This window comes from Dermacentor albipictus, chromosome 1, assembly GCF_038994185.2.
Source record: "Dermacentor albipictus isolate Rhodes 1998 colony chromosome 1, USDA_Dalb.pri_finalv2, whole genome shotgun sequence".
Lineage (NCBI taxonomy): Eukaryota > Metazoa > Arthropoda > Arachnida > Ixodida > Ixodidae > Dermacentor > Dermacentor albipictus.
In genome coordinates, this window is record NC_091821.1 from 522,964,494 (window position 1) to 522,988,540 (window position 24,047).

Genomic DNA, 24,047 nt, shown 5'->3' on the forward strand with positions numbered 1-24,047 from the left:
CTACATGTTTACATAAAACGCATCTTTCAAATCTCGGAGCTTTCTCAAACCAAAACATAAACAAAGCTCATACCTTTACATATTGAAAGAAATCCTAGCCTCAAATCGCGAAAACTTTCCGATGCTCAAAATAAAAAAAAACAAGACGCTCCATTTCTACGGAAGGGCTCTTCGCCTCCCTTTGCAAACGCTTACGTCTGACTCATACTTTGAGTCTAACCCGGGGTGGACGTGGTCTGAAAGCTACTCTGGCTGCCGAGAGACAACAAAAGGGCTGACTAACTATCAGCTCCCCCAAGACGTCACGGTCTCCTGCCAATTTGCGTCCTCGCGCCCCGCTTTCAACACAAACTCGATTGACCGCGTCGCTACTCCCCACCTGGTCTCGTCCTGCCACCTTGCGTTTCTTCGAACTGCACGCTGAGCTGTGAAAAGAACTACGGAACGACGAGGAGCTTAACTGCCTCGTGCCCTTTGTCCGCGTCCGCGCAGAACATTCTTCGCGGTCCCCCTTTGACCGGTGGCTCGACCATTTTGGATGCGTCAACATCGTCCTAGACGACCGCACCTTCTTCCTCGCGCCCTGCCCTTTCGGGTTTCTCGCCATCTTTGGCGGCGCTACATTAATTACCGTCTCTCGGTCTTTACCGCGCTTCTTTTTACGGCGCTTTCTCTTTGCACTCGTTTTCATGTCGCCTCGTGCCTCGTGCTGGCCGGTACACATTTCGTCGGCCCGGATCGGTCTCTTACCCGCACAGTCTGAGTGATTTACATTTAAATCTACTCTCTCTCTGCCTCGACTGGCGGACAGCTCAACCGACTCTGGCACAATGCAGCAGGCTTTACTCGAGTAAGACAACTCGCACTCTCGCGAACTGCCCTCTGCTACATTGCCCAGCGCACGCTGTGCCTCGGCACACAGCCCGTCGGTATCGATCGCTGTCTCACGCGCACAGTCCGAATGATTAATAACTGAATCATCCCTCTCTAGGCTACCTAGACTGGCGGAGAGCCGCACCGATCCCTGAACAATGCAGTTGTATTCTCTTGAGCTACGCAGCTCGCAATCCTGAGAATTACCCTCAACTGCATCGCTCAGCTCGCACTTCACTTCTGCACGCACATCTGGCTCTACATGGGTGCCCGCGTCTGTCGCGTCAACAGTACCCTTTTCCTCGCTAGCAACCTCGCTAACCTTACTAGCGACGCACACACGCGGTAACTGTGCCAATTTTTTCGCAGCTGGCCTAGCTGTCTCCACAGTCATCTGTTGGCACAGCACCTCGTCGCTCTCTCTGCGGCCTTCAACGGCCTCTGTTGCCACTAAGGCATCGTTAGCAGCTAGCGTTTTCCCTTCACTTATGAATCTGCAGCCAATCTCACAGGCACTACTCTTCTCGTCGGCTTCTGGCGAAAGTCCGCTAGACACTTCCTCATTATTTCGCTCTGTACTATTTACAGAATTCTCAGACAGCCGTTGTCTCTGTGCCAATAACTGATCGCAATCCTGTATCGCTTTGATCAGTGCTGCCTTCTCTCTCTCATACTTTTCCTCACGCTCAAGCTCGCGTTGATTCTCACGTCCGTGACGCTCACACTTAAGAGTGAGTTCTTGAAGCTCCTGCTTCCGTTCATTCTCGCGTTCTTCACGCTGACGCTCACTCCTAAGCTCACGACGCTCTCGCAAACGTACACGACGCACACGCTCCCGTGGCTCCTGTATCACCTCCCAAGCAAGCGCAATGCTTTTGTCATCATTGCCACTATCTTCAATCGCCTTTATGATAGCTGGCGTTTTCATCCGTTCGTCCGCCTCAACTCCCAAATCGTCGCACACCAACAACAAGTCCAACCTCGTCAACCTTCTAAGATCCATGGCAGCTGCCCCGACAGGTGGTTAAAACTGTTTTCCTTAATTAATTTGTGCAAATACACAGTGCAACAAACTCCCGATTCCCAGAACTATCAAAATTGAACACACAACCTTTGAGTCTGGCGAATCATAAGGAAAAAAACCACGCGCTCACTTACGGTTACAGCACCCTGCCATCCGGTTCATTCGTCCGCTGTTGCCGGTTCCTCCGGACTCCCTGGGTCGAAGGCTCGCTCCTTCTTCGCTACTCCCAGTTTCTTCGGACCTCTTTCGACGAAGGCTCTCTCTTCTTCGCTCTTCCCGGTTCCTTATGATCTCTCTCGACGAAGGTTGATTCGTAGCGCTGCCACCAGCTGATGCATTCGGAGGCGATCCCACCGCTGCCACCAGATGTAGGGGTTGAGGGACGGGACTTCGGGATGAAAACCCAAAACTTGGGAGTGATTTATTCTACATTTGTACAGGGAGGTGAGCGTCAAGCAACAGTCGTACAGACATTACGGGCCGGCAGCAACTCGGACACTGCGGCCCGCGGCAAGAAGTTCGAGAGAGGTGAATCAGGGAATCAGGGCATGTCCCAGCATGCTCAGGTCTCTCTGGAAGGCTTCTTATAAACCCTTCGAGCACTGCAAGTCACGTCATGTTTGACCAATGGGAGAGTCCACTCCGATGACGCCACTTTCAGCCAATGGTAGGCGCCCGTGTCGTGGTGTCACACCTGGCGGCTTGCTGCGGTCTTGCATCGCAGACTGGCAATGCATTTCGAACAAAGAGAAGGGGAGGGCTGCACCTGCTTCATTGTCGGATGCCCACCTGCTAATCCCGGCGGCGCACGAACTTGTTGGCATGTAAACTCGTTGCCTTAAACTTGTCTGCTCGGCCGCTTCTCTGGAATGCGCTTTCCTGCTTCTGCATTCCTCAATTAGCTGTGCTGCAATCCGATGTGGTCTGGGGAACTCGAAGTAATCGCAGGAACCAGCTCCATATCTAACAGCGCAGAGAAGTGCCAGTGGTTGGACTTGGGCGCCTGTATCAGCTAATTATAAAAACAGGTAGCACCCCGACTCAGAAACGGAACTCTCACTTTTTTTTATACCAAGACACACCGACCAAGTAACTTTACAGTTTTTAGCTTCATTCTATCAGTGCACAATACCTGTATATAGCTTTTAAAAGCACAACAGACGTTCTGCCTATACATTCTGAGATGCTATATGTCATATACCGCAACACGAGTCTCAGTGTGAAGTTGCCCATGAAGGTCGGAAACGGTCAAGTATCATACAAGGCCTGCTACGCACAAACACCTCCATTTTTTAAACCTCTGGTTTGCTTTAAAGGCTCTTTGTCTTTAAACTGGTTTGATGTGGCTCGCTGGGCAGGCTGGACGTTTGCACGCACAGCACAACTATTCCTGCAATTTTGTCACTCAAATCCTTGAGTTTGATCTGAATAAGGTGATTGGCTGCAAATATTATTTCAGCTTCCGTGAAACATCTATTCGATGCCACAAAAAAGTAACATGACCACAGCACCAAGTGAAAGAGCCACCATTAACCTAGATATCGTAGCCGTTTTTGTTTATTTGGACGGTGTTGCCAGCTCAAGTAGCAGATTCTGGAGTTGCCAATAAATGAACAAAACCAAATGAAGCTTAAATGTACATCACTGTAATTTATTAAAGCGCCTGCCTAGACAAAGCACACTCCGCAATTTTAAATGCAAGAAAGATGTTGAAAGCAATGTTCTGCGCTCCGGGAAGAAAGAAGTCCTGAGTGAAGTGTTTCCCTTTTTCGAAATGTGAGGTTTCTCATTCAAGTCGCTGTCCGGAGCACATCGTCTGCTTCTTTCACGAAAAGATGAAATCATGCATTGATGTCTTTCCGCCGTGATGACACACATAATGGTACACAAGTCTTTCGACGTCTGTATTTTTTCATTTTTGGGCTTGTGTGCAGCTGCATCACGACGATTTGAGAACTACGAGGCATTCAGCGCAAGCTATGATAGGACGCCCTCTTCCACTTCAAGCTTGCACCTAGAGTGGCTGTTTCTTGGCGCGGCCTCTCGGGGGCGAGCATTTAGTTGGAGTCACATAAGGCGGTGCATGGAATCTGGAAAGGAGTCATGGTGCCAGCACTGTTGTTCGCAAATGCGATCCTGTGCCTAAAATCGGATATTTTGTCGGGATTGCAAGTTAGCCAAAAATCGGTGAGCCGGTTGGTTATGGGAGCCCATATGGCGAAACCACAAATGAGGCAGTGCAAGGTAACAAATGGGTTGGGCTTCATTTGAAGTCGGAGAAGCAAAGAGCAAAATTGGTTTTGAAGATGGGTCAAAATAAATTTGTGGCTAAAGTGCACAAGTATCTGTACCTAAAGAGCGTTGACACAGGACAGAGGAAGAAGTCAAGGAAGTTGGCAACCAAGTATCGGGTAATTGAAAGTGTAGATAGGCAACCAGGAGTAATCAAAAGGAAAGTGAGGTAAACAGAGACTGCAAATTAAATGCAAAGAATGGAAATTAAAAAGACTATGGAGGTTAACAAGAATGGGAAATAAGAAATTAGAAGGGAAAATCTTTACAATAAAATGAAGGAAAGTGCCACGCTATTTGAAACTCGAGCTGGTTGCCTAAGCACAAATACATACCGAAGCAAACATGCACAATTAGCAGAAGCTTGATGTGGGTGAGTTGGTTATGCATACTTGATGAAATGAGCGCTGCGAAGACGCGGACGAAAGAAACACATGTACGACAGACAAGGCGCTTGTCTGCGCCTTGTCTGTCGTACATGTGTTTCTTTCGTCCGCGTCTTCGCAGCGCTCATTTCATCAAGTATGCACAATTAGTTGAGGCATGTGTATGCTGCAGCAAAAATCCGGAGGCCATTCAGCGCATGCTGATTGGAATGCGGAGGCATTCACCCAGCCAGACCAGTACGTAATGTACAACTTCCAGAAGCGCTTGGGTTTAAAGTAGGTGGAAGTACCAACTGGTCAGCAGTCAAGACAAAAAAGAGGTGTTTGGAGTATTGGTGGAAAAAAAAAGCAGGGAAGAGACTGATATGACCGGATCCATTACAGGCATCGGCAGTGGTACAAGGTAGATAGAGAAGATTAAAGAAATGCATACACAAGACTGCTTGAAAGAAAAGCATTGATAGCATACCTGAGTAACTCAAGCAGGATAGGTGACGATTGCCCCCGCATTGTTTCAAAGGGGATGGTAATAAATAATAATAATCATATCGTCATAGCCATAGCTGCACTCTAGTTTGAAGTCAGCAAACGTTACTGTTACTACACCATTATCGGGAGATCGTGGTTCATCAAAGCTTTGTTTACGTCATTGCCGATAAACATGGCGATGGTATTCAACGTTTCGAACTTCTTACTTTTTCGAGGAAAATAACAAAATACGCAAGTTTGCTCCTCTCGGTGTGCGTGCAGCTGACGCTGCAGCCGTAATGTCAAGCCTGTATGCCGCAGCAGTTTCCGCTTCCAGCCAACTAGAATGCTTCACTATCATCTACTCGTGTCCTGCTGATAGCTAAACGTATAACAGGCTCTTGAAGAAAAAATGGCCACTGCTCTCACAGTTTTCAAATGACGCGATTGGAACCAGCCGGGCACCATTTTTGATGAAAATGTTCAGGTAGGTGCGGTAAAGTGTCAGGAACCGAAAGTAAGATACAGTACTAAAAATACAATTTTCGGGCCGAGGTGATGTAGAATTGTAACTGCCGCCGATAGCTTCGGTGACATTAATTTTTGCTTGTTTTTAAGGGCAAGTCCACTTATAATCTCGTGCGAACAAAATTGGAATATGCTTCACCAATTTGGAACCTGCAACAAGCTTATATTCAAGACGCCCTTGAGTCACTTCAAAACCGTGCCACTAGATTCATACATCGTTTGTATTCTTATGATGTAAGTGTGTCATCACTAAAATTAGAATATAATTTACCCCTTCTCTCATGTCGCCGCCGTATCGCCAGTCTTTCTTTATTCTATAAACCTTTTCATAGCTCGATGGGTATCCTGCCATACATTGTTCCACCAACACGCATATCTAATCGCACTGGTCATCCTCTTCAAGTCGCGCTCCCATGTGCATGCACCGTTACCTTTTCTACGTCATTTTTTCCTCGTACAGCTGCTGACTGGAATGGCCTTCCGGGCAACACCACTGCCATCCCTTGTCCATCCACCTTCATAGAAAGCGTCACCAATCACCTTTCACCATAGATTAACTCATGGTTTCTGCTTATTTCTGTGTAACCCACCCCTTAGTAATACCCCGTTACGGGGTCTTTAAGGAACAAAAATGAAATGAAATGAACTAATGAACCACTGATACTGTGACCTCTTTTCGCGGAACTATCAAGTTCGTCATAAACGAGTTCAACTGTACAACTAAATGCAGTCCATACAGTTTTCTTTTTTTATCCTCTGCTATGTGTAAGCAATTTTAGTGTCTGTTTAATCTCATGCACTGTTTATGCACTTTTACAAGATGTGTCAAAATACAAACACCAAATAAGATGGATGTAATGTTGCTGCAAGGCCACAAACAGTTTAAGTTATTCAAAAGGCAATGCAGCTCACACTTTAAAAAGTTACTGGCCATGAAAGACACAGACAATTACATACAGGAACATACTTTTTTGACAAGTGCTAAGCCTAAAACACCCTTTTCTTATTTCATTTCCTTTCATTTGATTTTATTACCTTAAAGACCCCATTTGGGGTATTACATAAGGGGTGGTTAACATGTGGACATAAGAAAACGCAGATGTTACATTGAAATACAAGTTTGAACAATTTCTAGAAATTGTGAATGACATGTGATAGCAGCGACATTAAAAAGTAGGTCATTCTAGTCTTTGGCAGCTTGAGGAAAAAAAGAAGATTGAAAAATGACCGCTCCAGGACGAGAAACTTGGAGTTGATGGCTGGTGCGCTGTAACATGCGTGAAGATGATGGCGTGATGTAAGGTGGGCGGGTTAGCGAGCTGTAAAAAAAATTTGGGATAAAGAGAGAGCCTGGCGATACGACGACAAAAAGCAAGATATGTCAAGCCAGATTCTGCCTTTAAGTGTGAAATGCTGATCTTGTATGAATGCGAAGAATCGATGAATCTGGTCGCACGATTCTGAACTGACTCGAGTGCATTGATGATACATCTATGTTTGATGAGGGTTCTAGATGGTGGCGGCATATTCCAGTTGTGGTCTGACGAATTATTTGTATGCGAATAGTTTGACGTGCTGTGGAGCATGACGAAGATGATGCCTCATGAACCCAAGGGTCTTGTTCGCTGGCGAAATTACATTAGTCACATGCGCATTCCAGGAAAGGTCGTGGGACAGGGTTACGCCTAAGTACTTATAGGCTAGAACTGATTCTACTGGGGTGTTTGCAATTGTGTAAGTAGAGAGAAAAGGACTACAACGGCGGGAAATCAAAATAAATTTGCACTTAGTAGGGTTCAAGGCCATTTGCCAACGGTTGCACCAGTCCTGCACCCTATTAAGGTCATTCTGGAGAGATGCTTGGTCAGAGATGCTGGTCACAGTACGATAAATCACACAGTCATCAGCGAACATGCAAATAGGACAAGATACATGCAGCGGAAGATCATTAATGTATGTTAGGAAAAGAAGCGGTCCTAAGACTGGGCCTTGAGGGACACCTGAAGTGACAGGGAGGGGTTCAGAGGAGAAGTTATTGACAAGGTGACAAGGTCGAACTGGGAACAGTTAGTGAGGAATTCTTTTATCCATTGTACTACGTGAGGGTCCAAGTTCAATCTGGATAATTTTATTAGCAAGCAGTTATGAGGCACTGTGTCAAAAGCTTTAGGGTAGTCTAGAAAGATGGCATCGGTTTGAACGTTATCAAGATTAACGTGGAGATCAATAAGGAAGATAGCTAGTTATGTTTCGCATGAAAGCCCTTTACGAAAATCATGTTAAGAAGGATGAAAGAAGTTTAATGAGCCTAAAAAGTTCATGATATGCCAGTATATGACATGTTCCATGATTCTGCAAGGAACGCTAGTTAATGAAATGGGGTGGTAGTTTATGGGGGAGTTTTTGTTACCTGCTTTGATTACTGGAACGACCTTTCCCACTTTCCAATCATCCGGTAAGGCACCTGTAGACAATGATTGCGAGAACAACACAGTGAAACATGCCGTGGATATATGCTTAGTATTCATTAGGATCTTCGGGTTAATTTTGTCCACACCAGAAGGAGTACATAATTAGTTTTTTTTAATGATTGATAGTATACCATCTATCGAAAATACAATGGGTGAAATATGCGATGTTATGCTAGTAGGTAGTGGAAAATCTGGAGTGGTAGTTTCTTTTGTTCACACGGAAAAAAATGCTGTGTTGAATATATCAGGACACTCGGCATCCGTGACGGTGTCGCCTGCTGCATTCGTCACGCTGATAGTATGAGCTTCTTGGGGATTTAAAATGCACCAGAATTGTGCCAGAAATGCGCCGAGGATTTCAAGTAAGTAGCTGGGGTAGGTCGTCGTTATAAAAAGATTTTTTAGCAGTGCGAACGGCACTGAGGTAGACGTTCTCTGCCATGTAGTATTTTGACCATGCCTCGGTGCTTCTAAGACGCGTGGCTAGCTGGAAGCGATGTTTCTTTTGGTTTGCAAGCTTCTTTGGAGCTCTGGTGAACCATGGCTTATTTTGATTGGTGTGCATAGTTATTCTTGGTAAATGTTTGTTTAAGAGTTCATTAATTTTGTTTTTAAATAGCGTCTAGTTTTGTTGAGGCGAGTGCATATGGAATAATGTCTCAAAAGTTGGTCGCCTAACTCGTAATTAATAGCTTCGTAGTTCCCTTTATCATATAGGCATATCGTTTTGTTGGATTTTTGTTGTCGCATGGGTTGAAAGGTGAAGGTGGCATGGCTTACTTCATGATCACTCACCCCCCATGGAGGTAAGTTATGGATGATAAACTGTCAGGATGGCTGCTTAGTATATGGTCGAGTACATTAGTTGTGTCTTTTGTAACCCGCATAGGCTCTAGCACAAGTTGAGTTAGACTGAAATTAAGACACACCTTAACAAATTCTTTAGCAGCATAATTCCCTATGATTGAAGCACTATTGTTAGTCCAGTTGATTTGCGGAAAATGAAAGTCACCAAAAAACAGGATCTCTGCATTAGGCTGTTTTTCACTAAGTTCGCTCAAGATGTTATTAAGTTTATGTGAAAAATCAGGAGTGTTATGTGGTGGTCTCTAACAAATGCCCAAGAGAACAGTCTGTGGTGAAGCGCGGCAGATTAGCCATGTTATTTGCAAGTAACTCTCAATGGTTACAAGAGAGCACAATAAATGATGCTGCGGGACGATTAGCACACCACCACCACGTGAGATTTCGCGGTCTTTTCGGTATAGACAGAAATTCGGCAAGTCAGCAAGAACCTCGGTATCGGTAATATCGTCAGTCAGCCAGGCTTCAGTTATCAGCAAATTACAGTAAAACCTCGTTAAACCGTACCCGCTTAAACAGTAGTTTCGGTTTAAAAGTAGTAAAGTCAATTCCCCGACTCAGCGGCCATTGAACATAATGTATTTTGTATCCGCATAAACCGTACCAGCTTATTGCGTACGCATCGGTTAAAACGTAGCGTTTCCACTTTTCGTCGCGCAAACACGGCGGTGCGTCGTCTCCATCGGGCGGCCCGGCAGAACAACAAGCCTCAGAGATCGGTACAACGGCCTCCGAGCGCCCTGTGCGTTTGCACGTGAAGCCGCATCAACATCAACATCATTTCGACACCGCATGGACGCCGTGCCAGAGAGCGTTGTTGCGTCGTGCAAGCGAGGACTCGCGTCATGCCGAAGCTAGGATAAAAAAGACGCCGGGTGCTCAGCATAGAAGAAAAATTAGACATCGTCCGTGTTACCGAACGTGACACGAAGAAGTCGGCGCTGGCCCGCGACATGGATCTGCTGTTGACTACAGTCTGTGGCATTTGGAATGCGAAGTTGCTCGGCAGCGCTGCTGCGACCGCGAAGAGATATGTCGGCTACGAGGTTCGACTTTTCACCATCGTTGCCGCTGTTGTTGCCGAAGTGTCAACTAGCGACAGTGATGAGGACGACACGGAAAACGACAGTACGGGCCATTCAGGCCCGACAGTGGCAGAAGCTGCGCGTTACGTCAGCCTCATGAATGCGATCGTCGCAAGAACAGGGGCGCGATAACGTAACTATTCCAAACGAAAAGTTTTCCGAACTCCGGCACCCGGCAATGAAAAAGGCGCCCCGGGACTTATGCAGCACTACTGCGCGCGTGCACGGAGAATACGTAACGCCAACGAGGAATCTGCCGTGCGAGTGTTTGCCGAGAGGGGGGAGGCTGGCTGAGAAGCTGGCACGCAGCTTCAGCAAGTTTGAGGCCGCTGTCGTCGTGCTAGGCCGCCGCGACATCAAACGAAAAATAACACTTACGTCCCGCGAAACGAATAAATACTGCATGTTTTTTCCCCTTTCATCGTACTCTCTCTGAGTTCCGTTTTCGACAGGTAAGTGGGCGATCTCATGCTATTTCGCTTAAACAGTACTACCGTTTAGTACGTACTTTTTCCGAGCTCCGGCCGACTACGGTTTAACGAGGTTTCACTGTACTGTTAGACAACAACGCGAGGTTTGACAGAAGATCGTGTTTAGGGAGGAAGCTGCATGCGTTGGCAATAATTACGGAAAAGTAAAGGTTAGCTCGTGTCGATACCGTAGGGCAAGGCGCTTTCCCGCGTCGAGTTGGCTGCTATTGCAATTTTTTCACACTCTGTGTTTGTTCTTCAAAAACATAGCGCTTAGTGCCCATGAACAGAGTTTTAAAGCGCAGAGAGTAAGGTGCCAATTGGCTTTTTGTGGATGCTGGATGCAGCAAGGTGTCTGCAGGCAAATTGAACAGGACGTGTAAAATCCTCGCCAATGCTGAAGTTTGTTCCTTTAAATTTGCGGCCGTTAGAAAGAACAAGATCTTTTGTTTTATGAAAGGTGAACTTCACTATTATGGAGCGGTTACGATTAGCTGCAGGATTGCCCAAGCGGTGCGTGCGCTCGATTTCTTTCGGGTCAAGCATGATGCTCATATGTTTGCAACAGTGGTCGATGATTACATCCTCCAATTGCGCGAACGACTCTGATTCTGAAGACTCATCAATACCATAAAAAATGAGATTGTTGCGCCGAGAATGGTTCTCGGTATCATCAAGATGCGCTTCCAGCCTCTGTATTGTGTGTGCTGCACGGGCAGCACCACTCTTCACGCTTTCTCTATCAGAACGCAAGGAGGCTAGGTTTTGGTGGTGGGTCTCCAGGTTAGTCATGTGCACGCTCAGATCGGATACTGCTTTGTCAGTTGTAACTGAGACTTGAGGCATTGAATCTCGGTGATCAGTCGGAATGGACCTGTGGATAGGCTCTTAAGTTCTTTTAGTACGGCTTGACTGTCAGGTCCAGGGTTAGTTTCGATGTCACCCGCCAACAACAATAAAGAGCGAATAGCATCACAACTCTGGAAAGGCAGCGATGTGGACCCGGCAGCTGCAGGAGAAAGTAATTACTTTAACGCTTTGTAAAAAGACTGCATGATTTACTAACCTGCATGAAGAACATCAGCGGATAAGCGTGCTGTGTTGAAGCACAGCAGCCGGGCCCACAAAATGCCTCCATCCGCGCCTGCTCTCTTATAGCTGATGGGCGAATTGATATCGGTGGCGATGGGTATTCAGGTTGCAAGTCGAGTGATGCTGCTGGGTACAGTGATGCTGCCAGGCACAAGAACAGTGTCAACGGTCTGGATAGATGGATGGAAAACTTTATTTTTGTCCTGCAAGTAGAGATAATCAACCACTACCAAGACCTAGCCCCCTTGCGTTCTGACATAGAAAGTGCAAAGAGTGATGCTGCCCGTGCAGCACACACAATACAGAGGCTGGAAGTGCATCTTGATGATGCCGAGAACGGTCTGGAAGCAATGCTGGCATCTATGGGGTGGTAGAAGACAGTTCTATCATAGTCGACGTGCCAAGCAGGATGTGGTTGGGGGACATCTGGAGAAACCGTAGCCAGGGAAGGGAGCAGAAGGTGGACGATCGTGTGAAGTGACACCTGCATGACGAACATTAGCAGATTAGCTTGCTGTGTTGAAGCACAGCAGCCGGGCCCACGTAGTCTGCATACAAGGATGTACCTCTTCCAGGGATGTAGATTCCAGGGATTCTAAGGATTTTCAAAACCTTGTTTTGCTGCACCAACCAGTGTTGCCATTACAAGTGACAAAAGTGGTTCCACACCGTACAATATAGCATAATAAAAAGAATTTAGTGTATCATTATTATTCAAGTGAGCCTTTTCGTGAAATATGTGGCATTAAAAAGCAACAAATCTTTTGTAAGGATCAACAGCCTCTACTGCACTTGAAGCTGCGCTGATGCAAAGCAATGCTCAGCCACCCTTGTACTCACCTTCGGTATAAGCAGCAGTATTGTTCTGCACCACTAGTTGGCACCACTGTAATCATGAGGCCTTTTTTTTTGTTCTAGTGGGAGCATCTCTATTAATGTCTGTATATATATATTCAGCCAATAGTCATTGTGATGCTTTTTCAATAAACATGAAGAGTGCAATAAATTTCAGGAAGGATAAGGCAGGTGGAGAGCCCTACTGCATATTCGTGAGAACATTGTTTACCAGCGGGCAGGTTTATTTGCCACATTTAAAAAGTATTGCAGGGCCCCTTTAAAAATTGGATTTCTAATGGGTAGTGACTACAGTGACGTGGCCCGGTACTTTAACATCTGCACTACAGTGACGGGGCCCGGTACTTTAACATCCACACTACGGTGACGGGGCCCGTCACCTTAATAACAGCAGTGTAGTGACGGGGCCGTCACTATAATGATGTCGGTATTGGGGGCGAGGACTTACGGAGTCGCCATCTGTCGGAAGCGCCTCACTTGCGTAGTCTGAGTGATAACGTGGCGCGCTCCGCATAGGTTTGGCTATCGGCACCAAACAAACATACTACATGGGAGCTCTCCTGGACATTTTTACAAGTACTCTCGAAATGACAGAAGCATCTTACCTTTAAAATAATAATCTTGGACAAACAGAAGGCACAGAATGGTTTACAGATTTTTATTTATTTATTTATTTATTTATTTACTTACATACCTACAGCGCCCAATGTTGGGCATTAGAGTAGGGGGAAGGAGTATACAAATGATGGAAATACAGATGATTGATGTTACAAAAGGATAGATCTAATACACAATACAACAAAATATTGATATTGAAAACACAGTACTTCACACAACATTACACTAGAGGTTATTATGAAATACAATATAAATACACTTTAGTACATAATACGACGCAATGATAATATTAATAATAATTATAATTAGAATAATGTAATGAAAAAAAAAGAACAGCGAGTAAGGCAAAAAGCCGCGGACAGGAAAGGTTAATCTCCTATTCTGTCCGAAGCGAAACACATTTTAGAACTAAAGATATAAATGTTTCGACAACAAAGTTACGAACACAGATGGCGTTGCTGTAACAATTTCGAGCGGCAGTTTATTCCAATCATGTACAGTTTTTGGAAAGAAGGAATGCTTATACAGGTTGATACGGCATTTGTACTCTTGCACCTTTAGCGAATGATCTGTTCTAGGCGATATGTAGCTTGGGTTCTTTATGTATGTGTCCCTGCACAAACCAGTCTTGCCTGTGTAAATATTGAAGAAAAGTTTAAGCCGCAAATATTTCCGTCGGTTCTCGAGAAGTGGCCATCCCAAGTTAACACGTATTTGTGATGAGCTCTGAGTGAAATCATAGTTGGCAGTAACGAACCGGGCGGCGCGTTTTTGTATTCGTTCCAGTTGGTTAATGGCTGTGTTTGTCTCTGGGTCCCAGGCAGAGCTGCCGTACTCTAACATCGGACGAACGTTTGTTAAATAAAGCGTTTCCTTTACCTTATGGGGGGCTCTCCAGAAATTACGTTTTAGAAAATGTAACATACGACTAGCCTTTAACGCCACGCTCTCTATATGGTCATTCCAAGAAAGATTATATTTAAAGACAACGCCTAAGTACTTGTAACTATTTACCTCGATCAATGGTTCACTGTTTAGAAAGTAATCTTTAGCAAGTGGTACCCTCTTGTTAGTGAAGCGAATGACATTGCACTTGGCAGAGTTTAATTTCATGCTCCAGCTGTCGCACCACGTGGACACTGTTAGAAGGTCATTTTGTAAGATACATGAATCGGCAGGGGACGTAATGGTGCGATATATGCAACAATCATCAGCATACAGGCGTATGTGACTGGAAAGATGCGTTCCTATGTCATTTATAAATATTAGAAATAACAGTGGGCCCAAGACGGACCCCTGTGGAACGCCCGATAAGACTTCAGTCTCTGATGAGGTCAGTCCTTCAAGCACAACACGCTGCTTTCTACCAGTAAGATACGCCTCAAGCCATTTCATCAGTGATGCTGGAATTTTGATGGCAGACAATTTTATGAGTAGAAGGTTATGTGCAACAGAATCAAAAGCTTTCTGAAAATCCAGAAATACGCAGTCGACCTGGTGTCCGTTATTTATTGATGATGCGATATCATGGGTGAACTCGATTAGCTGAGTGTCACATGAGAATCCCCGGCGAAACCCATGTTGCGTGGGGCAAAAGAATCCGTTGCTCTGTAAGTGACTCATTAAGTTGGTATAAATTATATGCTCTAGTAGCTTACATGAGACGCTAATTAGTGAAATAGGTCTGTAATTTTCTGTCTTTGTCTTGTCGCCGCCTTTGAATACAGGTACTACGTTACCACTTTTCCAATCTTTAGGCAGGGACCCCTCTTCGATAGATGCCTGAAAAAGAATTACTAAAAATGGGGCGACAGATGCAGCACAGTTCTTTAAGACATAGTTTGGAATGTGGTCAGGACCAGATGCGGAGCTAACTTTAACGTTCTTGAGCAGTGAAGCAACTCCCTGTTCTGTTATTTCTATGTTTTCCATTTGTTCGAAGTCGGTAGGAATTGGTAAGTCTTTCACAATAGCAGCAGTGCCGGAAAATATTGATTGGAAGTAGTGATTGAAGTGCTCAGTTTTGCTGGTTACGTCATCACCGTAATTTACGTCATCTATAGTATCAGGCACAGTTACTTTGTTGTTCCCTTTACTTTTGACATACTTCCAGAGATCTTTCGGATTAGATTTTATTTTATCACCTAATGTGCGCAGGTATGTAGCCTCAGCGTTCCTCATCTCTTTGTTGATAGTCTTGCTTAGGTCTTTCATCTTAAGATACGTGTCGGAATCCGGGCATGTGCAATATTTGCGATATAATCGGTGCCTCCGATTATATCTATCTATGCTATCTATGCTATCTATGCTATCTATTTACCTACTACATACGGTAAGCGACTGCGCGCAGTCGCCACGATCAATTTTTCTGAGCCGGTTTCTTGCGTTAAAGGTAGCAATCGCAGAGAGAAAACTATGAGAACTATGTTCTTATAGTGGGACATCTGTGTAACCAAATGGGGCATCACAGAATGAAGCTTCAATGTAGCGATTGCACGGCTTCGCGGTGACCGACTGTGCGTCTGCATGCATGTCTGCGCACAATGTTTCGCTTTCACTGCGAGAGCGTTTTTGCACCGTGCCGTGAGCTTTATGCCACAGTATATGAGCATTTGACCATACGCAAGCAACCATTGTTGCATGTACACTATCAGAGCTGTTCAAAAATAATTTCGTTATAGCTAGGGACTTCGACGTCTGTACGGCGACTTGTGCTGTGCCGTCGCGATGATTCAGTGTTTCCTTTTTCTTTTCTTCTAAAGTCTTCGAAGCTTCAATATCATTATTTCTTAAGTAGCATCGCACTGGATGCTTATCAGTCTTCTAAGCGAGCAATTACCCATCGCTTCTTTTTCTTAATCCAGTACAGTATTCATTGTCTGGTGCTACACAAGCATCAACATATGCCATGCCTTTATTTTAATGTGCTTTGTACCGTTCCCTTTCCATTCCAGTAAACGTTCTTTCTTTCTTTATTATCATCATCGTAGGTGTTACAGTGCATACGCAAAAGCCTGTCGGACCCAATAGCCACAGGCTAGTGGATGGATCTGGATGCAAAATATAAAACACATTCGGTACAAGCATAGGGGGATGAATGCAGAGGATGAATGCAACACATTGCATTAGCAGATTAAAAACAAAAATTTACAGCATCCACAAAAATTATCACCAGTTACATAAATTATCAAACCGCAAAGAAAAGAATGCCAAGCAAGAATACAGGCACCAAATCAGTGGCTTATAGCTAATAAATATGATTGTAGTGCTTTGTCGAAATTTTGGGCTTTTTTTGGAGGGTATGTTGTTCCATGTCTCCAAAGGCTATCAGGGGACACAAGATTGGTGAAAAAGAAATTGAAGTCGCCCCTGAGAAGGTTCCTTCAGCAGTTCTGGACAACAGAGTTGAGATAGGTGAAATCTGGAACTATTTCACCGAGGATGGGTGGGCCGCGCTCACTGCAACAATTACTCAGAAGTGTAATCGTAGTTTTTGGACATGTAGTGCATGTCGGCAAAGGGTTCATGATAACGCTATTGGGTGTGACGCGTGCCTGATGTGGCTGCACTTTAAATGTGTGTCTGTCACATCTACGCCAAAAAGTAAGGTGTGGTTTTGTCGGAATTGTGTGAAATTTTCGAAATTATGCAAAGTTTTCTCAAAATGGGCGTATTCAGATTATGCTAATCAAAGTCCCATTACCATTTTTTTGTTTTCTATAGAATTTTATATGTGATGGGTGAATGTGTTGACACAAAGGAATAATTCTTAGCTCTGCATGAAACGCTATAGTTTTCTTGGGAAAACATTTTATATGGCAAGAAATGGAGCATGGTATTTTTTCGATTTCGCAATGTTCCAAGTCTGGGGCCCTCCTGCATGCAAAATTTTTTTGTCATGCTTGAGTATTTTCTCATGTAAGCCTAACAACTTGTATTGTTTCAAAGACTAAGCCATACTTCTTTTGTTGTCTTCTTATTCTGCGAAAAATTCCTAAACGTTCCTCCACGAGCTACACGCTACGAAGAAGCCACTTTTCAGCCCAACCTTCACGCAATATGTTCCGAGATTTGATCACTGGTCGCTGAGAAAATATTCATGCGCAACAAAAATGTATCGTGTATGCAGGAGGGCCCCAAACATAGAACTTAGCAAAATCGCAAAAACGCTATTCTCCACCTTTTGTCATATACGATCATGTTCATGGGACCTCGATTACCGTTCTCATATCAACATGTCCATATATATGTTCGTATTTTTGTCATATGTCAATGTGGTTAAAGAGCCAGACCCTGTCACTGTAGTGCAGATGTTAAAGTACCGGGCCCGTCACTGTAGTCACTACCTTTCTAATGTGTAAGGATAATATACACTTGAATTAGGAAGGAACAGCACCAACTAAGACGATCACAACAGGGAGAAGGACTCGGGACAAGCGCCGTTCTCCCTCTCATGACTGTCTTAGTTGACGCTGTTCCTTTCTAATTCAAGTAAGCACTATCTAGCCCAAATGAATGTGTTCCTGAACTAATATACACTTGCCAAGGATAAAGTGCAGACCCTTTGTTCTGACACTTTGGTGTATCTCAAAACTCTACTTATCTCAGAAATGTTTCTAAATTATTATTTCATAAGAACATGGGTTTCGTGTTGTAATACTATGTTTATTTATTTATTTTCAATACTGCCAGCCCCATCAGGGACTGGCAGTTACAACAGTTACATTTCTTGGATATTAGAAAATGTAGCTGGGTGCTTGATATTACAGGTCACGAAACATTGAAGTCAGTCACAGTTGCTTTGCTGCTGCACTGTGGGTTGCATGTCATACATGTGGCAGCAAGAGCCTATGATTTGGTGCATCCACTGTGGCAAATGGTATTGACTTCATTAGTGTATGCCAGCCACTGCAATGCAGGCTGCATAGTCCTGGCCACTTAATGTGGGTACACAACCCCAAACCTTTGTATTGTTTTTAATCGATAGCAAGCATTGCTCCAAGCTCTGGCAAATCAACGCTCAGAATATGGTTTCTTGATGCACCCACATTGCAACTTTTGCCCTGCATACTGTAATGCTGTTGTTTACTTCAAATGCAGTTTGGAAACCTTATGGCCATAACATGATGGACAGCTTGTGGCAGCAGTCTACCTTGAGTTGTGTTTGCTTAGGATTAGTCTGTTCAAGCAGAACCAACAGTCAACAAAAAGGTCCTCTTGTGGTCTTACATAATCAGAGAAGTATCAAGGCAAGAGCTGTGCAAGACTTACAACCTGCAGTAAAATGTGTCTAAAAAAACTCAAGCTGCAAAAAAATAATAAAAAATAAAAAAGAATTGTAATCTCGTAGTATTGGGTCAGAGTATAGTGCTTAAAGCATGGTCTCTCAGCTTGCTTTGTCTAGAGGCCGCATCACGCCAGACATAACATGGTTGTTCCATAGTGTTAGCTGTTTTTAGCGTGTAGTGCATCCATACCTGCACCTACAAATAATTGTCACTGGAACAATCCCTGTTGTCACTTGCAGCGTGCTGTCGCTACAACACTTGGCGGCAGCTGGTCAAGCGGCTACGCAGCTTCTGCCTACGACCGGAGGCTGCCCGAAGGATGGCCCCCAAGGTATTGCATGCACTTGCAAGTTAGGTCAGGAAGGGCTGCCTTCAGTCATTATCAGAATAACAGCATGGTTCAGAAGTTACAACGCCACATTTGACAACCTGCTGACAACTTTAAAAGGACCACTGCTTTGGTCTCGCACTAGGTGTGGTCTATAGTAGTAAGCAAGGGTTTGACAGAACACCATCACGTCAGGTCAAACCATCATTAGTACAACAGGTCCCTGACCAATGTAAACAACACACAAAGCTTGAAATTTTGGAATCTGTGCATATTCCTTGTTTATTATGATCCAATCATTACAAGGTTCATTTATATATGTTTGAGCCCTCTTCCCAGGCTTCAACAGTACACACACAGTGTCCAAATTGCCTTGTGAACTGTTGAGCATGTTGTCTGTCATTTGCATAACCAGCGATTCCAGACGCAGTCTTGCTGTTAAGCTCCTTTCTCTGATGATATTTTCCTCGTCCCAGTCTATCCAGTTTATCACACGATGTATGTTTTCAATGTGCTACGCGATGGCATTTGAAGCCATGTGGTTTTGATGTCATTTTTATGTTGTTTTAGTTGCCTTTGGAAGTTTCCCATTTCTCCAATCTAGGTAGATTCACAATCTGCACAGGGAATTTTGTAAACCACTTCGGGATACTTTTTAGCAGGGAAAGTGCCTTTCAGGTTGCTAGTTCTTTCCTCAGCATGCTTGTCAGCACATGCACAATCTAGACGCCATCTTTCTTGCACCTTCAACAGGATGCAAGGCAATCTGGACAATGTGTCCTCTTGAACAATGAGACAAATGCTCAAGCATATTGTGATAAGTGACAGTTTCAAGAGAATACAGCACACATGATCCGACTTGTTAGCATGAAACCTGCCCAACTTTATGCATTCTTGTCAGTCCGTTGGCTGGCATGTCTCAGGACTGCACAGTTATTGCAAGTAGCAATAAGGATGACTAACGAGGTGGGCCAGCAGAGTACATGAAATGCCACCCTGCCTGTCAACGAGAAGCTGGACACGTTTGGCCTGCGTACATATAAGTGGGTGGAATACCATGAGTGCTTCAAACCGTACTTTACCGTGAACAACATTCCAAGTGATAAGCAGACAGCTGTGTTTATGACATGCTGCGGTCCACAGTCTTACTCTCTGCTTCGTAGCCTTCTGGCGTCAGCCAAGCTCACCCAAACAGGACTGACTGAAATCTTCACTGTACTAGGCAAGCACTGTGCCCCTCACTTGTCAGAAGTGGAAGCGAGTTTCGAGTTTTTCTCGAGGCACCAAAAGAGGGGGAGACTGTTAGCGACTAAACTGCGTCGCTGAAGAACTTGGCCAAAGACTGCAATTTCGCATCATTTCGAGAGTGTGTGTTGCGTGATCAGATTGTTAGTAGCATCAATGTGACCATGCAAACTCATCTGTTGAAGACGATAGATTCAAACTTCAAAACACAGAACGACACCTTCATAGCCATGGAGGCTGCACATAAAAATCCCTGCTCAATAAACTGTCAACAAGCTTAGGAGCAAGCGAACACTGTGGCATTGAGGCAAAATGACAGTGGCTGCTGTTCTTGTTGTTGGGGGGAGGCCATCTTGCATGTCAGTACAGGCACGGAAGCACTATTTGTCATAACTGTGGCCGAATAGGGCACCTGGCTAGAGTTTTCAAAAGTTCAGTCTGGTAGAAGAAACGCCCAGAGCAGATACAGTCGTGTACACTGCCGACCTGCCGGTCTCGTGAGGAGCACGAAGTTTACTACCTTTGGAGGCTTTGAACGCCCAACTCACAGCCAATGCACATTCAAGTGGTAGTCAATGGCATGCTGCTCAATATGGAGTTGGATAACGATGTCAGTGTTTAAACCATTAACCAGGGCAAGGTCACTGAGCTTTCTTCGTCGAGTGTGTGGCTGAAAAGTTTTTCCGGTGACACGAAACTTGTCATGGGAAAGCTGGTAGCAGATGTACAACAGTGAGCATCAGCTACCACTGTTTGTCATGAAGCGAGCGTATTCTACACTGTTTGGAAGAAGCTAAATGAAGGCTTTCAAGCTGGGCATCGTCTGGCCAGAGGCAGTCAACGTCATGAAGTCTGCTAAAATGTGGTTGGTCACTATGACAAAGTTTTCTCAGAGCAATTGGGTGTATTCCACGGTGTTTCCAATCACCAACTTCTTTGGTGTTAGCTAAATTGAGCTTACGCCACATGCAGACATTGCGGCAGTGCAGCTAGATGGCACAGTGGGTGCAATGTGAGAGACAAGCCTGGCTGCATGCACGTTTCGGCATTGGCAATATGGTGTGTCACTACATTGCTTCAGTGCTAATCACATTAACGTTGATATTCATCATGAGTTGGGTTTCGTCAGAATTTTTTTATGTGAAATGTGTATGGAATGTTGCAGTCGACGACACCTGATTATAATTCTCATTTGGTGCAGGTGCGGTGAAAGCTTAGCATTGAAGTATGGAACGCCTTAGGTGCACAAGCAGTCTCCAAAATGGGGTCCAAAAAAGTGGCACAAATGGCAGCAAGTGCCAACAGACCTTTCTGATAACGAACTTTCATATCTGGTGCGGTCTAGAGAGTTAGATGTTCACCATGTGTCTGAGTGATGTTGTCGTTCAGATTCTTTCCCACATATGTTTCTTAGCGCATGTGTCATGGTATAAAAGCTCTTTATATTTTTTTTCTCAGCTTCTCCTTGTATAAGCCTACTGTTGTCCAGTAAAATTTAGTTGGAAGAAATTCCGCATTCATTTCTCAATTTCTCATCCCTTGTTTTGCATAGTGAGCCATCAGGACTATGTGAAAGGTTTGGGATAAGTAGTAAGGAAAGAATTCAGAACATCTGAAAATCATTTTGACGTGTAGGGAAAAAGGTCAGTTGTGTTAGTTTGAAGCAGGAATTAATGAAATTGACCACAGTGCTGGATTTTCCTTTGGTTAGTGCCAAGTGATACCATTTTCTCTCGTTAAAATTGCATATAGTAATAGAGGTTTGTATGACAGGATAATTGAGTTTGTGATATTTGGAAATGAGCGAGACATGAATGCTAGGATGGCTAACATTACGATGCCGTATTTACTCGAATCTAGGCCGACCCTGATTCTAAGCCAACACCCTAAAGTCCGAAGCCAACAACAAAAATATATTACCTCGAATGTAGGCTGAACAAAAAAAGCGAGGACAGCGTTCACAAAATGCAAACAGCATTTATTGAATCTGAACGTGCAGAGCTCATTCAACGTCGTCGTCGCTGCTAGACTTGTTGGTGTTCTTTGTCCCTGTCACCTTGAAACAGTGCACTAGCTTCGGTACCGTCAAGTGCAAAAGGCGCACACAATAAAGTACCTGGGATGTCGTTACACACTGCAGCTACCCAGCCCACTAGGTGCAATAGCGATGCACGTTTTATGCGGCCCGTTGCCGTTAGCATGTGGTCTTCGTCAGTCAACCAGTCCGTGTAATATTTCCACAAATGGTCCTTGAAATGTTTTGTTGATGCAGACATCAAGTGGCTCCAACTGGCCCGTCATGCCGCCCAGTATGACGGCGAGGTCCGTGTTCACTTGGGCAAACGCAGCTTTCACGTTGTTGGTCAAGTGCCCACAGTAAGATTCGATGACAAGGAGAAACTTCTTTGTCGAAAGGGCTCGTGGAAGCCATCGCCACACAATCTTAACCCACTCTTCCACCATCGCACCCGTCACCCACCCGATCTCATTTGCCTGCACAATGACATTTCGTGGGAAAGTTTCTCAAGCAGGCAGTGTCTTCTTTTTAAATATCATATAAGGAGTGAGTTTATGTCCATCAGCTGTGCAGCACAGCATCACAGTCGCGCGCTGCTTCTCGTAGCCTGCAGAGCGCACCTTCACCTCCTTGGCACCCTTTTCATTCACGGTGTGCGCCACTGGCATATCGAAATACACAGCCGTCTGGTCAGTGTTGCCAATTTGCCCAAAGTTGGAGCCTGCTGCTTCTCTCTTTCGCAGCACATAGCGCTGAAAAGCTATCAGCTTTTCTTCGAAATCGCTTGGCAGCTTCTGGGTGATTGAAGTGCAATGTCGGAGGCTGAAGCTGAAGTGCTTCATGCATTTCTGAAGCCAGCCCCGGCTGGCTTTGAAATCCTTCGGCGTTAGGCCCCTAGCTCCCTAAAGTTCCCTAGCTTTCACTTGGAGCACTTCTGTTGTTACTGGAAGGGCAGCTGCTCTCTGCGTCCAAACAAAGTCGACCAAAACTGTCTCCACTTCATGGTGACGGCCTTTCTTTGGTCCGCTAAATGCCATCCTCGTTGCGGCAGATGCAAAAAGCTGCTGTCATTGTCCCCCCCAATGACGGACGTTTTTCTCGTCAACGCCAAAGTCCTGCCGGGCTTGAAGGTTTAACAATGCCTTTGCAGCTATCGCAACTTTTCGCTTGAAAGCGGCACTGTAGTGGCATCTCATGCTTAGTTCCATCGCAATAACACCACGCCACACACCGATACGGCCGACACGACACAGGTCAAAATGGCACCTTAGCTTGTGTGCGGTTGGCTACTGGCATGGCTAGTAGCAACTGCGATACTGACTTTTCTAGATGGCGCTAGCTATGCACCATATTTAGCAGTTTCAATTAAAAAGTGCCGCAGTTTTTAAAATCCTCGAATCTAAGCCAACCCTAGAGTTTGGAATATGATTATTTGAAAAAAATCTGTCGGCCTAGATTTGAATAAATATGGTAATAGGTGGGCAGCACAACTAAGAATGTTACATCTATTGCACAGCACTGCACTATAATGAGCAGCTATGAATATCCCTCTTTCTTGGGGGTGGTCAGGACCTAAAGTTGACAGAACAAGAAACAAATTCAGAATGGTGATGAGCAAGGTCAAAACAAGGTAAAAATGGGAGCCAGTGTTTCGACAAGTGGACTTGTCTTTTCCAAGGCGACATACTATGCTTTCCTCGGCAGAGTATATATATATATGTGTGTATATATATATATATATATATATATATATATATATATATATATATATATATATATATATATATATATATATATATGGTTCCTCTAAAGGGAACAGGGGTAAGGCGGGTGGTTGCGGCAACAACTGAAGATATGTTACTGGAAAGGGTGTAGAATTGAGAATAAAGGAGTGCTATGCATAAGACCGCTAACACGGCTTGTGTCAGCTGATGTGTCAGTGGTGTGTCAACGGCCCTGTGCACAGCACTCAATTCAGAATGGGTTGCATAGAGCAGTATGTGAATAATGTTATGAAGCATATTGGCATTTGGGCAAAATACTTCTTATAAGCACAAATGACCAACAAAAGAAGGTACATCAAGTTATGGCGAGGAAGAGCATCAATAGTATGATCATGACAGTAAAAAGTACAGTCTAACCT

The 24,047-nt window shown here is 44.7% G+C and overlaps 1 protein-coding gene across 15 annotated transcripts in view; it reads left to right on the forward strand.

Moving 5' to 3' along the window:
• Nucleotides 1-24,047, forward strand: part of LOC135908131 (tRNA-queuosine alpha-mannosyltransferase) — a 219,909-nt gene that overhangs the window by 158,008 nt on the left and 37,854 nt on the right. For 10 of the 15 annotated variants that reach the window (XR_010566214.1, XR_010566215.1, XM_065439890.1 and 7 more), the window contains one exon: nucleotides 18,554-18,645. The exons of 1 other annotated variant lie outside the window; for it this stretch is intronic. Coding sequence is in view for 11 of the 14 variants with exons in the window: in XM_065439890.1 (XP_065295962.1) it covers nucleotides 18,554-18,645 (92 nt within the window). In the remaining 3 variants the exon portion in view is untranslated. Of the gene's footprint in view, nucleotides 1-18,553; nucleotides 18,646-21,088; nucleotides 21,397-24,047 lie in introns of those variants that run through there. 4 more of the 15 variants (XM_065439886.1, XM_065439891.1, XM_065439894.1 and 1 more) reach the window with 2 other exon arrangements.